This window comes from Aedes albopictus, chromosome 1, assembly GCF_035046485.1.
Source record: "Aedes albopictus strain Foshan chromosome 1, AalbF5, whole genome shotgun sequence".
In the NCBI taxonomy this organism is placed as follows: Eukaryota; Metazoa; Arthropoda; class Insecta; order Diptera; family Culicidae; genus Aedes; species Aedes albopictus.
In genome coordinates, this window is record NC_085136.1 from 25,197,338 (window position 1) to 25,214,667 (window position 17,330).

Here is a 17,330-nt window from a genome sequence, read left to right on the forward strand (position 1 = left end):
TGCACAGTTTTTCAGTTCCATCTAAATAGCCATTTTTCGATATCAAATTTTTATTTTGAATCACGACTAACTTTTCAACAGGGTGTATGTGAAAATGGTTCAAAAATATTCAAAAATCTGCACAGCCAAAACGGTTCGTTCGATTGCTATGAATTTTTCAGCAAAGTTAGATAACTAAATGGTGATTCCTAAGAAAATATACACTGTGAAAAAAAATCTTTTTTAACATGAAAAAATATAATTTTTGGCACAAAAATTCAAATATCTCAAAACCCTATCTTTTTACCAACGTAATTTTTTTAGGGAAGACGGTCCATTGTATAAGCAATCTACCATAAAAATTTGGTGATGGTAAACTCATAAACAAAAAAGTTATAACATTTCAAACATTTCACAATTTTCACATTTGGTAAATATTTTTTTCTGTGTAAATTATTTCGGTCAGAAATCGCAGTTTGATGCTAATTTTATTGTTCAGCAAAGTTAGATAACTAAATGGTGATTCCTATGAAAATTTACACTGTGAAAAAAAATCTTTTTTCACATTAAAAAATATCATTTTTGTCACAAAAACTCAAATATCTCAAAACCCTATCTTTTTACCAACGTATTTTTTTAGGGAAAACGGTCCATTGTATTATAAAAATTTGGTGATCATAAAAATTTGGTGATGATAAACTAATAAACAAAAAAGTTATGAAAATTCAAACATTTCACAATTTTCACATTTAGTAATATTTTTTTTAGTGTAAATTATTTCGGCCGGAAATCGCAGTTTGATGCTCATTTTATTGTTAATGGCCTTGCGTGAGTAAAACAAGCTGTTTTTATTATGTATTATGTATATTATATAGGGCCCATATAGCCAAGGCGGTAAACGCACGGGTATTCAGCATGACCATGCTGAGGGTGACGGGTTCGATTCCCGGTCGGTCCAGGATCTTTTCGTAAAGGAAATTTCCTTGACTTCCTTGGGCATAGAGTATCTTTGTGCCTGCCACACGATATACGCATGCAAAATGGTCATTGGCAGAGGGAGCTCTCAGTTAATAACTGTGGAAGTGCTCATAGAACACTAAGCTGAGAAGCAGGCTTTGTCCCAATGAGGACGTTACGCCAAGAAGAGAGAGAGTATATTATATGTACAGTAATGTTCCGATTTCATCACGCCCTCCGCGCATTAGTCGTTTATTCATTAATTTGCTGTTACATTTGAGGACAACTGTTTTCCCTCTTCTTCAAGATGGGTATTCAGCGTGTTTTGCAACGTTAAAAATATTGAAATGGGTATAGATGTTTAAGGATATTTCAAAGCATTATTGAAAAGGGGCGTGATTAAATTGTTTAAACAGATGTCGCTGATGGTACGGTGGCATGACTCTCTGCACTTAGCACTTCTGGCAATTTCTCAGTTGTTGTCGTTTTCGAACTTCCTGCGCTCTGCTTTACCGATGATATACAGTTGGTTCGTTTGTCAAAGTCTAGACGGCAGGACGTGCGAATGCGTAAATTTGTATTCAATGTGGACATTTGGGCATAACCAGTCTCTTTCAGTTTATCTATGGTGCTTTCGGTGAGACTTCGTAACGCTTTTGAACATTTTTTTTTTCATCAAACGGTCTACAAGAGAGCGTTGAGTTGAAGACCTTTGGAAAAGCGACTGTTCATGTTGTTCGTTAGATTATAATAAACAAAATCACTTATTAGTTTTTATTGACTAGTTTGGTGTTGTTTGCTTGGCTGAAAAAAAAAATACTATAAAATTTTTAATATCCATAGCGGTAGTATTTTTTTGCTTTTTCGTGAGCATTGTCATGGTATGTATACAGACAAACAAACGTAACACTGACGAAATTTTCATTGACCACGCCTTTAACGATCACTTTGAATCTTGGTTGTGGCTTTCATAGCCAGAAGAGCGCCCATCGTTTTTCTTTGCGTTTGACGCTTCACACTAGCGCCTTCTGATGACGATATTGCACAACGCAGTGTTTCGTGAAACATTTCCACCAGGTGGTGGTAGTGTGAACTGGGCGATGGATTTTCACGAAAATTGTTCTAGGCGTTTCGTCTGTTTGTCTGTGGTATGTACCTCTCATGCATTTGTTGTTGTTGAAGTTACTCGCATTCTTCCGATCATAAAGTATGTTCTCTAAGAGGTATTTTTTTTGCAGATAAACTAGACGTATACGCGTATTTTTGATCACAAGACTGGATCGCGTCTAAGTTTCAAATAGTAATTATGAATAATCAAACAAAAATATCATGAAAACAACTTGTTTAATTCAGGCGGTAGCTTTTACAATAAAATCAGCATCAAAATATAATTCTCGAAATAATTTACACAGAAAAAAAAATTTTTTTTTGTTACTAAATGTTGAAATTGTGAAGTGTTTGAAATGTCATAACTTTTTTGTTTATCAGTTTACCATCACCAAAATTTTATGGTAGATAGCTGATATAATGGGCCATTTCCCCTAAAAAATTGACGTTGGTAAAAAGATAGGGTTTTGAGATATTTTAGTTTTTGTGACAAAGATCATATTTTTTTAAAGTAAAAAAATAAATTTTTTACAGTGTATATTTTCTAAGGAATCATCATTTAGTTATCTAACTTTGCTGAAAAATTCATAACAATCGAACAATCCGTTTTTGCTGTACAGCTTTTAGAATATTTTTGAACTATTTTCGTATACACCCTTTTGAAAAGTTAGTCGTGAGAGAATATGAAGGTTTAATATCGAAAAATGGCGATTTAGATGAAATTGAAAAACTGTGCAAAGTTTCAGATATTTTTGAAATGGTCGCTCAGGATCGACTGACATGACCCCGTGGAATTCCTCAATGTAAACAATGCAGTTACTCAAAGTTTTGCTTAAATAGCATTAAATTAGGCAAAGAATCACCCACGCTTTTCGCACCATTTCATTGTAGAAACGGAGAATTCGCCTTCTTACCATACAAAAATTCAGCTCATTACTACAATTCTAGTACTGCACCGAACGTGTCCTATTGCTTGGCTCAAACTTTCTGACTTTCGCGGTATGTAAAAAAGATTATGCATGATAAGCTGTCGGTAGAAATGTACAAGGGACAGTTTCTCCATCAAGATTCGAATATTTCCATCAGTTTTTTTCTGCTTAGGTCAGGCTTGTTACGTGAAGCGTGCCGAATGAAAGCGATTCTGAAAATAAATTCTCGCAAAGTCTACCAACTAGAATCGAATAACTGAATGAATGATGAACACAGAATTTTTGATTCGTAAATCAACGCGGCTCCTCTTGATTATTGTAAGCTATCTGCTAGTAAGTTTCATCAGAACTTTATATTAAAAAAATTTCTAAGAATTTTTCTTTAAGAATTCCTAGTGGAATCACCATAGGCTACTGAATTCGTGGATGAGTTACTAGTAAAAAAACTGGACGAATCTGAATGGTATCTGAAAAAAAAAAATCCGTGTAGATATTTTTATAAAAATTGAAAAATAAAACATGAAATAACCAGAATGAAATCAATTTCTGATTTTTTTTTAAATAAAGTTCCCGATACAACATTTTGGGAAGAATCAATAAAATAATGAGTATGAATATGAGTATGAAACTGAGGGGGAACTCGTAGAAGATTACTTTGAGAATTTTTAGTTAAAATCATGTCTGGAAAAAAATCAGTGAGTCATTCTCGAAAAATCGCCGGCATAATTCTGTCGCCACAATTAGAAGAAATGCCCTCAGAAATCACTGGAGAAACAGGTACTAGTAATCTCTGTAAAAATCCTGCAGAGGACAATGTGGAATTTGTTCATCTTTTTCTTACTACTTATTTATTACTACTGAAGGGATTCAAGACATCATACGTCGGCAAGTCAGTTGAGAATTTATTCAGAATTTTGGTAATGTCCTGAAATTTTTCTCAGGGATTTTCCGGAAATTTACCCCGTAACTTATCCAGGAAACCAGCTTTGTCTTTTTTCTTGCTCACTCTCCTAAGCAAACACGAGAAAGAGAGGAACGAAATCTGGGGTGAATGGCCCCTCTCTCTATCATTCTCTTTTTCATGCTTGCTTAGGAGAGCGAGCAAGAAAAAAGAAAACGCTGGCTACTCCGTTGCCACCGGTAATTCGGGCACATTTGTAACCGTTTGGTTACAAATGGTTGATTTTTGTTTTTAAATATGTTGTATATGTCGGACCCTTCACGTTTCTTGTGTAAAAACAGCAGAGATACCACAGAAGTGAAAGGGTCTTGTGCCGCTGAAATTGTATTGCTGCTACCAAAAATTGAGTATGGCTGAACTAATAATTAAACAGAACATGAAGAGAATGACGGAATATGGGAAATGAGGATTTTAGCGGCCATTGCCTAAATTTGGCCTCTTTAAAAAACTCAGGCGTCCGTGTGCTAAAGACATGTTTTTGTAGTGTAGTGGTTAAATACGGTTTAAGAACCGAAACCCCCCCCCCCCTTGACGTTGGTCAAGTGGATGTCTGGGAAGAAACCTGTTCAGGTAAATGTGAAACCCTGCGCTTAATTTAGACCTTCTTTTAAAGTGCATGTCCCGTTCAATAGCACCTCTTTTGTTCAGACCTTTAGGTCCCCGTCCAGCACACGACTCGGCCCGCGGAACCGGGAACGGTTCCCGCGCCTAACCGCAAATGATCATGAATCCTCATAGGAGGACGAATAGCTCGGGCCGAATGCCCTAACCGTAAAGGAGCTTTCCCCTCTCGGCCGTCCACGGTGGTTAGTCCACGGCCGGCCGATTGCGTCCACGAGGGAAGACGCCTGCATCCCCCCCCCCCCAGTAACGCCCGCTGGTCCCGTCGGCCGAGTACCGGCCCTAGACACCGCTCGCCTTGCCATCCGGCGAGATTTCCGGCCGCACAGCTGGACAGGAGTCGCTGTGTCGACCACCGAACTCACCTTCAACCGAAAGCAGCGGTATGTACCGGTACGTCCACCATTAGAATAGGTCACACATTAATAAGTTTACACTAAAATTATACACAAAACAACACGCACACGCCACAATTAGGGTTTTAATAAAATGCACAAGTAAAGTGAATGTTCTTGGTGTAGTGTTTTTGTATCGCGAAATGTGCCCTTGATTACCCAGTAGCTAGTCGACCCTGGGATTACCGGAGAGTCTCTTGTGTCTTGAGTCGGCCCGGCACTGATAAGTTGTCGCTTCGTTTCACATTTTTATGGAAGCTCCTCTAGTAGGGCGCTGTTCTTAAACCATGTAAACCAAATTTTGGCCATCTCAAAACCCCCCACCCCACCCTTTTCAACCTTCCTTCCTCGTAGACTTTCGTCCAAACAAAAATATTGAAATTTGTATGGAGCGCAGACTTTGTCCGTAGACTTTGCGTTCAGGGCGTTTCAAAAGGGTACCAAGACATGGAGAAGGGTTCCATGGGATTTCAGGATGGGGGCTTGAGAAGCATTTCAATTCGTTTTTTTTTGGGTGTTTTAAATCGTTTCAGGGCGCTTCGATAGGCTTCAGAGGGCTTTCAGAGGGTAGCACAGGTTCTCAGGTCAGCTCCATTTAGTGATTTTAGGAGGGGTGGGGGTCAGAAGCGGTGACTCAGAAGCATTTCTAAGCGTGTCAGGGCGTTTTAGAGGGGTTGCAAAGGTTTTTAAGTCAGTTTCAAGAAGTGTCTACACACCATTTTTTAAAGGTTCCAGCAAAAAAAAACAGCAAAATAAATTGCTGAATTACAGCAAATTTTTTGCTGAGTATCAGCACAACGTTGCTGATCAACTGTCAAAATTGCTGGATGGTTCAGCAAGTTGAAAAATAATTGCTGATACTCAGTAAATTCTTATTGCTGAATGAAATCAGCACAAAAAAATCAGCAAGAAAGTGTAGAGTGGTGCATTAGTTTGCAGATCAGTTCCATAGAAGTTCTAGAGGGTATCAGGAATATTTTGATGCGTTTTATTGCGTTTCAGATGATTTAGATGGGATTTTAACGAGCTGTATAGGAAAGTCTCATGGTCTCTCCCTCTCATCTGTCATCTCTGAACCCCAAATTGTCGTGTTTGTTCTTACGTTAGCACTAAGTACACAAATTAAAAGTGAGATTCTCTGGATTCTCTGGATCTCTGGATTCTCTGGATTCTCCGAATTCTCTGGGTTCTCTGGATTCTCTGGATTCTCTGGATTCTCCGGATTCTCCGGATTCTCTGGGTTCTCTGGATTCTCTGGATTCTCTGGATTCTCTGGATTCTCTAGATTCTCTGGATTCTCTAGATTGTCTGGATTCTCTGGATTGTCTACACAGTTAGAAAAAATCACCGACTTCGGTAATGTTTTACCGAAATCTCAACCGTTAAGTTTGTTTTACAGGAAAAATTCGGTAAAGGTAGCAACTTTTACCGAAGTTCGTTAGAGTTTGACAGATAAACGATAAGATTTTACCGAAATTTGTTAGTTTTTTACAGAATTTCGTTAAAAATCCATTACCGAACGCTCAGCGGTTGAGATTTCGGTAAAAATTACCGAACGCGATTAGCTGAGTAGATTGTCTGGATTCTCTGGATTCTCTGAATTCTTTGGATTCTCTGTGTTCTCTGGATTCTCTGGATTCTCTGACTTTTTCATATTAATTCATTCGAATATTCATAGTCATGCATATGGCTGTCATCTATGTGTTTTGCCTGTGGTCTAATGCTGCTTAGTGCTTGCTACATGAAACAGCATATTAGTTTCAGAGCCGAACATAAGCTTCTAAATAAGCAAGCTGACAAACAATACACGTGCCATACAACTCCTGATAATGCTACCATATAATTACAAATGGCAACAAGTACAGTGCTCCCAGGTAGCCATTCGTCAGTATCATTTACCGTTAGATTGTTGTCCGATACTAGTAAACCAGTCATCTACGTTAATTGGAATTCCAACAGTGCCATTCAAACGGACAACAGGATGCCAGCTAAGTAAACAAGCACGTGTCAGAGTAGGCACCTTCTGTACGTCAAGACAATGGATGTTTTTAAAAATTTAGACTATTGCTTCACAACTATCTGAACGTTGTTTTTAGAGGTTGAAAATAGTTACTTATGCAACAAGTTGTAAAAAAAAGATATTTTTTCAGCACGAGTCGTACATTTATCAAACGAGGCTTGCTAACTTCAAAAATTCTTCCACAATGTGTTGCTGTAATCCATAAACTTTATTCTATCCATATAATTGTCATAATTATAGGAAAGAGTCACGTCACAACATCAGAGCACATGCAAGGCAATTTGCCAAATATGGAAAATATAAACTACCAAGCATCTCCATAAATGTTCGTTTGCAATTACTTCCACACTTGCCAATCTTTCAACAGCCAAGGCTGACAATGACCGTATAAAAGTATCGGTATCATTCTTTGCAGAAGACTGAAGATGAAGAAGGAAAGGCACAGCAGAGTATGTTATTTTTATAGTCCTCAATTGGACAGCTTTTATGAAAATCAGATGTCTGCTTCGCACCCGAGCAGCTCAGCAGAAGTTTATCTAATGGTATAAATTATAGAACAATAAAATGAAAAACTTTCAACAGTCGAACATTTATCTCCGGCTTCTGGTCGTTCTTCTTGTCATACTATACATGCGTAAGTATGATTTACGACGTCAACTAACATTGTCTAGCCTTCGACATTTTTCTTTCCCGAGAACGGTAACAGAAGATCCGCGTGTGCTGTGCACGCACGCAACTGTGAGAAAGGGTTAGAGAAAATGCAATTACACTTAAAATATTCCAAATTGAATTGGACCATAAAAATGTCAGTTGGCGTCACCATTTGTTTGTTTTCCGAAATTTTCGGCATTGCTTTCTCCTGCTGAGAAAGACAGACTGCTTGCCTTGCTTGTTCATACTAAATGTCATTAACCTCGCACAACGTGGAAATCGAATGGAAAATATGTCCCGTCGTCATCATCACACGTTTAATGTCACTTTTTCGAATCCCCCATATAATCCCGAACAATCACGCGTGCACGTGTGATGATCACGGCGATGATCATATGAGCGCATCTTAGCAACCATACGTCGCCACTTTCAATCGCACGATGTCGTGGCTTGCTACGACGATGGAGGATGATGGCCATGGCATGCCATCATAATGTCGTCCTCCTATACGGTCGGATGACAGACGCGATGACGTACGTTTCAATCACCGGAGCATGAATTTTCATTCCATAATTAGAAATTTCCCCCCCTCTTGTCGTCGTTCGACTGCGGGGCTTTCCCGCTGATTTGGGCACAATCCTAATAGGGTGGTCCCGTCAGATCCGACTACCAAGTTTTATGTTTTTCAGATTCATACCTCTGGTATATCATTTACGCGAAATGAACACTCTTACAAATAAACATGTCAATCAGAAATTTTAATTCAGCAAGTGAATCATGAAGATGCCATTTTCTTTTTTCCAATTCCACTGACAGTATTATTGTTCATGTTCACGGACTGTACAGGGTGCGGCAGGAAAAAATGCGAAAAGTTCAAGGCACTATTACACGCTAAATATGGGATATATATGACTATTTTTTCATGACAGTGTATCAGTCAATGTCTATATTCTAGCACAGAAAAATAAAAATGAACATATTTGATGTTTAACATGTGATAATGTAGGCCTAATTAGCGGATATCAATAAACTGCGCGCCCAATGGTCATTAAACAAAATGACTATAACAGTAACAAAATTAGCTCAAATTCGATGAACAACCAGACCACACTGATCCAAAGCCATGTAGTTTCACATACCAGATGGAATAAGTACATATATTTGATGATATTGTAGAGAAAATCAAAAGTTTTGTTTTATCAGATGCGAAATTTAGCGACCTGTGTGATTTTCTGCGGTTTGAAAATTCTGGTTGTCTTCATCTTCAGGCGCCTCCCTGTAAAGGTTAGTGACCAAAATGGGAAATTTTTAAATTAACTTTTCAGAAAACTAGCCTACTATAGATCATGGAACGTTGAAACATACATTGGTTAATGTCAAATGGACGAAAATGAGGTTTGAAGTTGAAAAACACTTTCGCATTTTTTCCTGCCGCATACTGTAGTTCGTACAGAAAATTGAGGAACTGAAAAAAATGTCATGACATTTTTACCATTATGTTCCGTGACATTTTCCAGTCCTGAAATAAACACTAACCTAAACAATAATTGAAGAGTATCTCTCACATTATAATTATTTCGTATAATCACCTCTAGTAAACTTCCCAATGCACGACCATTGACGTTTGACGTTTAAACATGTTCCATGATTAGTAATAATGTCCTTCTTTTCGTGACAACCTCAATTCACCCCCTGCGAGAGAAAAGAATGGCACCGAATGAAAACAAACCACTGGAAACTGTCAAAATTCGCGTGGGAGTGAAGAGGGCGGGACGAACGAGAATGAACCGAACGTTCATTCGTGACGTCATTTTGAGAAATCATGCCCAGACAACCACTAATCGTATAAGATGTTGCATAAGATGATAAAGTGGAGGACATATGCGTGCATGCCTCCATTTAGGCGCATGTAAAATGTACGCATATCGCCTCCACTTTAACATATTATGCAACAACTAATACGATCACTGGTTTACTTGGTATACGGCTCAAACGTTAAACGAGTGAACTCATGCTTTAGTTTTTTAAGCAGTTCATTTTTAGGGATGTTCAATGCACAAAAATGTCCATATGAGTTGTATAAAATGATAAAAAGTTTCAAGGATGTTTCTAGTTTGTAATAGTTATTTATGCTACATGTTGCAAAATGATGATTTTTTCAGCACGAGTCGTACTTTTTACAACGTAATTACAAAAAAAAACTTTTTAAAAATTGCTTATCATGAAGCGTAAGAAAAAAGTTGACAGAAAGGTTCTATTGTGAGGAAAGCGGCGAACGAACAAGAGGGAGCCAAAAATATGCAAAAACCAAACACAATACTTCTGTGAAGAAGAGACTCACTAGTCACCACACTATAGGAAAAACAACAGAAGGAAAAAACAAACCGAATGACTGACTCTTCTGCTGGAGGAGAAACATTTGTCTCCCATTAAATCACTTAACAGTAGAGCATAATAAAAGTGGAAAATATTACTCATTCCATTCCTTTAAGGCTGGAAGTGGTGAAGGAACGTGCATCGAGAGGAGGGAGTGAAGTGTCTCTCTCTCGTGCGTGAAGGAGTCACTCGATTTTTGAACTTGGATTGTGTGGTAGGGACAGAGAAGAGGAGTCGAGAGAGCATTGTAAACAACAGACAGCACGCGGCTTGCCGCGATGGAATTTTTTCGATTTGTATGGGGAAAGCCCGATCAAAAGATTTATTAAAATGCAAACATTTTAGATAACACTTTATCTTCTTCTTCTTCTTCAAAGCAATCAATTCAATTGAAAGATTTTTTTTTGACTCTGCATTCAACTCGATGAACCGATAAGTCTCCCTGCACCAATAGGTGTAGAATTTTGTCCATCTGTATCCTATTGAATTTGGTTTAAATCGGTTTAGGTGTTCCGTATTTATAGGCGTGCATTTTGTTCTGGTACATACTTGAAGGAAGTGGTCAATGCTACATAAATGAATTTGACAAAGAAGCAACACATCGAAATTGATATTACACTTGATGAGGCGTTCCTTTCGTTACAGTTGGTATGATACACTATAAGTGTAATGTCAGATACTGACCCGGAACCAGCCCTGGAGACCGTGGTTAAATCTACAACAAACCCAAACAGGGGGAAATCTGCGACGATAATTGGTGTTTTGCAACGTTTCAGTGATACTCTATGATTTTCCGTCCTACTCCACGGTTTTTCGTGGTACTTCACAGTCGTCAGTGGTACGTCGTGGTCTTTAATGATATTCAACGGCCTTTCTAGATACTTCACGGTTCAACGTGATATTCCGCAGTGGTCTATAATACCACTCAGTCTTCTGGAATACTTCACGGTCGTCAATAGTGCTACACGGTCTTTCTTGGTACTTTACGATCTTCCGTTATACTCCACGAACTTCCGTAATACTCCACGGTCTTCCATCCTACTCCACGGTCTAAATAACCAATACTCCACGCTCTTTCGTGATTATAAAAATCTTCCGTGGTTCTTCACGGTTTTCCATAGTACTCCATGGGCGTTCATGGTACTCCTCGGTATTGCTGGAAACTTTCACCTACTCCGGGCAATCGGAATGCCAAAGGGGATTAGGTTCTGTGGATCTCATTAGCCGGTATGCTTATATCCTAATGAGTCTGCTTCGGATGTACTGTCAGTTGTGATGATTTAGGAACTGCCTAACTATACTACAGGTTCAGAGAATCACCGCTTTCAGGATGCTGTTCAGGTCCTTCTTCAATTCCAGCTCATTTAGAGACCATAGGAGAGATTTAGAGACAACTCCGGTTGCCAAGAGGACAACCGGAACTATACGGACGTCCTCCAGGTGCCACATCTGCTCCGACTCCTCCGCTAGGCCGTGGTACTTGGTTATCTTGCCGGAGAACGTTGATTGGACATTATGGTCTAACGGTACAGCGATGTCGATGAGGGTACCCGCTTCATCCTTTTGTCGTAAAAACAAAAATGTTGGGCCGGCTGGCACGAATAAGGAGGTCCGTGATGATCTCGCGATCCCAGTACAGCTTTATGCAACTATTTTCCAGAACCGGGTTCGGTTGGCACTTGTAGTAGGGTACAAATCTGTCGACCAAATGGGAAGCAATCAGTGAAGTACTAGATTGAAAGTAGTGAGCTGGATTTTTGTATGGTGAGATGATCAGTTCTCCATTTCTGTAATGAAATGGTACAAACAGCGTGGGTTATATGATTTCTTGACCAATTTGATGCTATTTGAGCAAAAGTTTGGGTAACTGTGTTGTTGTATTATTTGTTTCTTGCAACTTCAACAACACAGTTACCCAAAGTTTTGCTCAAACAGCATCAAATTAGGCAAGAAACCATATAACCCACGCTGTTTGCACCATTTTATCGCAGAAATGGAGAACTGATCATCTCACCATACAAAAATCCAGCTCACTATTTTCAATCTAGTACTTCACTGATTGCGTCCTATTGTGCTTTAAAGCAAGCTGTTGGTGCACAATCTTGGCAACTTCGTTGTGGCGATCGAGGTAGGCAGATCCAGCTAACACTGAACAGCCTGCAACGACATGCTCGATCGTTTCCTCTACTGCATTGCACTTACTACACGTCTTCGTGCAATGTGTATCGCCTGTACAGTCTGGATTCGCTGGTTGGGTCACGACTGCGCCCCGATTAGCGAATCGTGTTCGTTCGTTGGGGCAACTGACAACTGATCAAAATGCTCTAACACACGCAAGTGACGAGAAATACGTCACTGAACACTCACATACTTGCGTAAACGTTTTGTATACAGGAGCTGTGATGCGACGGCGGTCAGACGTCAAACTCGTTTTGACATCTATTTCGACATTGACAGTGCTTTTTAATTGGGTTTTGCCCCAACCAGTGAACATTCAACCATCGAGACAGCCCATCTAACGAGCTCTCAACGAACGAATCGTCACTGTAATTCTAGGTCCTGGATGGTAACCATGAAACCTTCTGTTTCCGAGAAGAGGTCATCCCGTACCAGCCTTTTGCTTCCACGCTACGATCAGCTCGTCAACGGTCTTGTTGTCACAGTTTAGCTGGTAATCCTCCTGCGCCAGATACAGGGCGCTGTAACCGTGGTCTGGTCAGCTTCACATACAGTGCGGTACATTTCGTGACGGTTCTGGCTTTCTACGAAATATGCCCGCAGCTGCTGGATTTGGGAGACCCATAGTGCCGGGATATTGGTGACGCCTCTTCCTCCTACTACGCGTGGCAGGGTGACTCTCTCGATGGTCGACTTTGGTGAACGTCATTAGTTCTGTTCGTTCTAACGCCTCGAGGTCAGTCTTGGTCCACTTTACCACTTTACCAGCTGTAGGTCAACAGGGGCAAGGCAAACGTGTTGATCGCCTTCACCTTGTTGTCGGCTAAGAGAAAGCTCTCCAAAACACAGTTGACACGATGCAAGAACTTGTCCTGCAATTCCTTCTTGATCGTTGTCAGGCGAATGCCTCTCCGTTGCAGGAAGCCGAGGTATTTGTACGCTTTGCCTTCAACCATTTTCCGAATCGTCTCCTGTTCGTTGACGCGGAAACAGCGAAGATGGACTGACCGGCATTTGTCAATTCCAAACTCCATCCGGATGTCGTTGCTGAACACCGTCAAAAGCTGCAACAGTTGATGCAGCCTCTGTACTGATTCCGCAAACAGCTTCAGGTCGTACATAAAGAAGGTGTGGGTTATTCTTGTACTCCTTCCCCCACTTTTCAGTTGGTAGCCATAGTTGCATTGGTTGAGTGCTCTGCTGAGGGGGTTCATCGCAACTGAGAGTTCTGAACCGCAACACAGCTGTTCCGTCGGTAATTTGTAGGGACGTGCTCCACATCTCCATCGCGTGCTGCATCGTTATGAAGGCACGAGTGTGGTACTGAGTCGTATGCCTTCTTGTAGTCGATGTACGCCATGCTCAGGTTCCTCTGCTTTTCGGTGAATTGACCCACAATGACTGATCTTTGCAGCCTTGCGTGTTCTTGCGACACCCTTTTTGTTCCTCGGTCATCACGTTGTTGACATCGCAGTGGGCTTGTATCCTCCTCGCTATTATCAACGACAGCCCTTTGTACAGGCTCAAAAGGCCAACGAAAAGCACGTTATTGGTCTGTACTTTGCTGGATCAGCTGTGTTTTGGTCCTGCGGCAGAATATAAGTGATGACCCTGGTAATGAACTCTGGTAGCTGCGTGGGTTCTTCTAGCACTATGTTGAAGCATTCCGCTATTAGTCCGTGGATCGTTTATACACAAAATCGGGTCCTGATGCAGCAAAATTTCTGGTATACCGGGTAGCTTCACGTATATCCTGGGCGGTTATTACGACCGCGGTCACGTCTCAAACTCCACTACACTGTCGCTCTTCTTCTGTCAACCACATTCCATCGTCGCTATGCTGAACAGAGTTCTCCCATAGATTGGCCCAGAACTGTGTGACGTCGCCAATCTCCGGAAGGCCTTGTACATAATCGGGCTTGTACATGGGTGTCGAGGATCTCCGTAATGATGACTTCTGTGAGATCTCGGAGTTCTGCGGGATTAACAATTTCAGCAACATAGCCTCGTTGGTCGATTCCCCTGCTTGTACTGTGTTAAACGACCAATCTTGGTCCGCGCGGGTTTTTGTGTGCTGAGGCGTGTGCGATCTTCACCGTCTCTTTGCGAGCGCGTCCGTAATCCCAGCGTCTTGACAACAGGCTCCGCAGCTGAATACACAGTAAACTGCAGATCCTCGAGGTTCTGTACGGCCTCCAAGTACTGTGGTAGAATATCCTGGTTTAGGATGCTTACTGCACTTGTTAACCGATAGCAATTTCGCAGCTTTGGTATTCGGTGCCGGGCCGGGGCATGGGGTCTGTCCCACGGAACTGCGTGACTGCTGTGGCCATGTGGAGCGCTAGTTCATCTCGTAGTTGCTGGCGTTGTATATCCGCCACTATTCCTGGAGCAGTGGGTACAGTCGAATCACTACTCTCGCTTGTGTTCGATCTATCCAGCCCATAAGAACTCCTTTTCGACGTATCGCTCGATCTTGTCCTCTCCTCTCCCTATTCCCTCTGAGCTTCCAGCTTGATGTACTCCACTTCTGCAGCTGTGAGCATATTATGAGACATAGTTGCTCGCTGTCGTGTATACAGCTTGTACAAGTCAAGCTACATATTAGAGCCGCTGGCTGCTCGCTCTGTCCTCCGTTCCAGGATCAGCTCTAGTAGGAGCATCCTGCTCGGGCGATCGCATTATTCGGTTTCGGCTCTGATCTCCATATAAAGTGTACTTTCATTCCCGAAAGCTACGGGTTCTGCATTGGCATTTACTCCAAGTACAGTGCTAAATAGCTTGGCTTAGGCGCCGCTGCTCGCCAAGAAATGGTGGTTTTTCATGGAGAAATTAAGTTCTTCCGTGGTACGGTACTCCACGCTCTTTCGTGGTTCTCTACGATCTTCCGTAGTATTCTACAGGTCTTCGTGGTATTCCATGGTCTTTCGCCCTACTCCATGGTCTTCTGTAGTATTCTACGGTCTACCGTGGTACTTTACAATCGTCTATGGCACTCCAAAGTATTCATCGGCCTTTCTTGATACTTCACGGTCTACCATGGTATTCCACAACCTTTCTCAATGCTCCATTGTGCTCTAAAATACACCGCGGTCTTCCATGGTACTTCACGGATTTCCGCAGTATTCTACGGTATGCCATCCAACTCCATGGTCATCTGTGGTACTCCATAGTGTTTTTTGGTATTCTACGGTTTTCCGTGGTACTCCAAAAATATGCGGAGTACTCCACGATCTTAGGTAAAACTACACGATCTTTCGTGGTTCTCTACGGTCTTCCGTAGTATTCTACGGGTCTTCGTGGTATTCCATAGTCTTCCGCCCTACTCCATGGTCTTCTGTGGTATTCTACCGTGGTACTGCACAGTCGTCTATGGCATTCCAAAGTATTCAACGGCCTTTTTTGATACTTCACGGTCTACCATGGTATTCCACAGCCTTTCTCAATGCTCCACTGTGCTCTGAACTACACCGTGGTCTTCCGCAGTATTCTACGGTATGCATCCAACTCCATGGTCATCTGTTGTACTCCATAGTGTTTCTTGCTATTCTACGGTTTCCGTGGTATTCTAAAAACATGCGTAGTACTCCACAGTCTTAGGTAAAACAACACGATCTTTCGTGGATATCTACGATCTTCCGTAGTACTACACGGTCTTCCATAGTATGGACTACTAGTACTCCATAGTGCTAGCACAGTATTCCGCAGCTTTCTGGGGTACCCCATGGACTTTCATCCTAATCCACGGTCGTCTGTGATACTCCTTGGTCTTCAGCGGTGTTCAGCAGGTCTTTCTTGGTACTGCACACGATCTACGATGGTTTTCTGCAGTCTTCCGTAATACTTCACTGCCTTCCGTGGTCTTCCGTGGTACTTCGCGGTTTTCCACAGTATTCTATGGTATTCCATTCAACGCTACGGCCATCTGTGGTACTCCATGGTCTTCCATGGTACTCCAAGAATATTCGTAATACTCTACGTAACTCCACGGTCTTCTATGAGACTTAACGTTCTTAAGTAATCCTTCACGTTATTTCGTGGATCTCTACGATCTTCCGTGGTACTCCACGTTCTTCCGTGGTACCCGACGGCATGGTACCCGACCGTGGTACAGCATGGTGGGCACAAATTTACCAAAAGAAGGAGAAGGTGCCTCTGGAGCCGACCTACTGATGGTGGGCTCGTAGTGCTGCACGGTATCCCGGTATGCTCCAAGGTATTTTTACTCGGGCTGCCAAGCACTTTCATATCGGAAAACGGTCTGCTGTGCTGTGCGCTGGCGATGTGTGTTTTTGTTGAGGAATGGAAATAATAATAGTAGTCACTGAAAAACAATATAACGCCATCAGGGCATCATCCCGTGCATTCCGGTCGACGCACGTTTCCCGCTGTCTGCGTAGTCGTAGTCGACTGACTTTAACCGACGACCGACGTGTTTTTGTTTTACGCAATGATCCAGCCCGGCTTGGGATGGGAGCAGCCTAGCAGCAGGTTCTCCGGCGGGATTTGAATTTATGGAGCCGCAGCCTCCTTTGTGTAAAACATAAATTGCGCTCTTATGATCCAAAGTGGCTTCATTAGATGGCAAATAGACTTATGGAAGCACAAACAAAACGACGCGACTCAATAGAGTTGCGAGTCCCAAGACTAATCGTTTATTTTACTAACTTTGTTTACATTGTGCACCGGGCGGGCCCGAGGAAGAGTGAAAATGTTCACACTTGTTGACGCTCGCACGGGAATCGAATTGTTTATCTGATTCTGTAACAAGACACATCACTTTTCAATCCGAAACGTGTGAGGCGTGCGCGCGATCCAATCTAGTACCTCCCTCTTCAATCGGCCGGCACTACGCGTCAGATTGACAGCTCTGGCGCCGCCATTGTCGCTTTTCTCTATTTTTGCACTTCGCCTTCCGACGCTGATGCAAAAATGCAAGCAATTTCACTCGCAAATCACTTATCATCAATCTGATCCGACTGACTGTTGTGATTTGCTGTTACTGCTCAGTAGTGCCTCTATATCTACCGAGTACCGACTCGTAGTCTAACGTTGTTGTTGCAAGAACGATCCGAGTGCGTGTGTGTAGACGTAGAGTAACAGCTAATGACGCTCTCAGCTTCTCCATCAAGGCGTAATGCGTTGGATCGGTATGT

The 17,330-nt window shown here is 41.8% G+C and overlaps 1 protein-coding gene across 5 annotated transcripts in view; it reads left to right on the top strand.

The window, feature by feature from the left end:
* The window catches only part of LOC109428376 (glutamate receptor-interacting protein 2), a 98,367-nt gene that overhangs the window by 53,037 nt on the left and 28,000 nt on the right, over positions 1–17,330 (top strand). Inside the window, exon 1 of one of the 5 annotated variants that reach the window (XM_062844238.1) lies at positions 17,297–17,324. The exons of the other annotated variants lie outside the window; for them this stretch is intronic. Within the exon in view, the coding sequence (XP_062700222.1) occupies positions 17,312–17,324 (13 nt within the window). The 5' untranslated portion in view covers positions 17,297–17,311. Of the gene's footprint in view, positions 1–17,296; positions 17,325–17,330 lie in introns of those variants that run through there. 5 annotated transcript variants of the gene reach the window in all.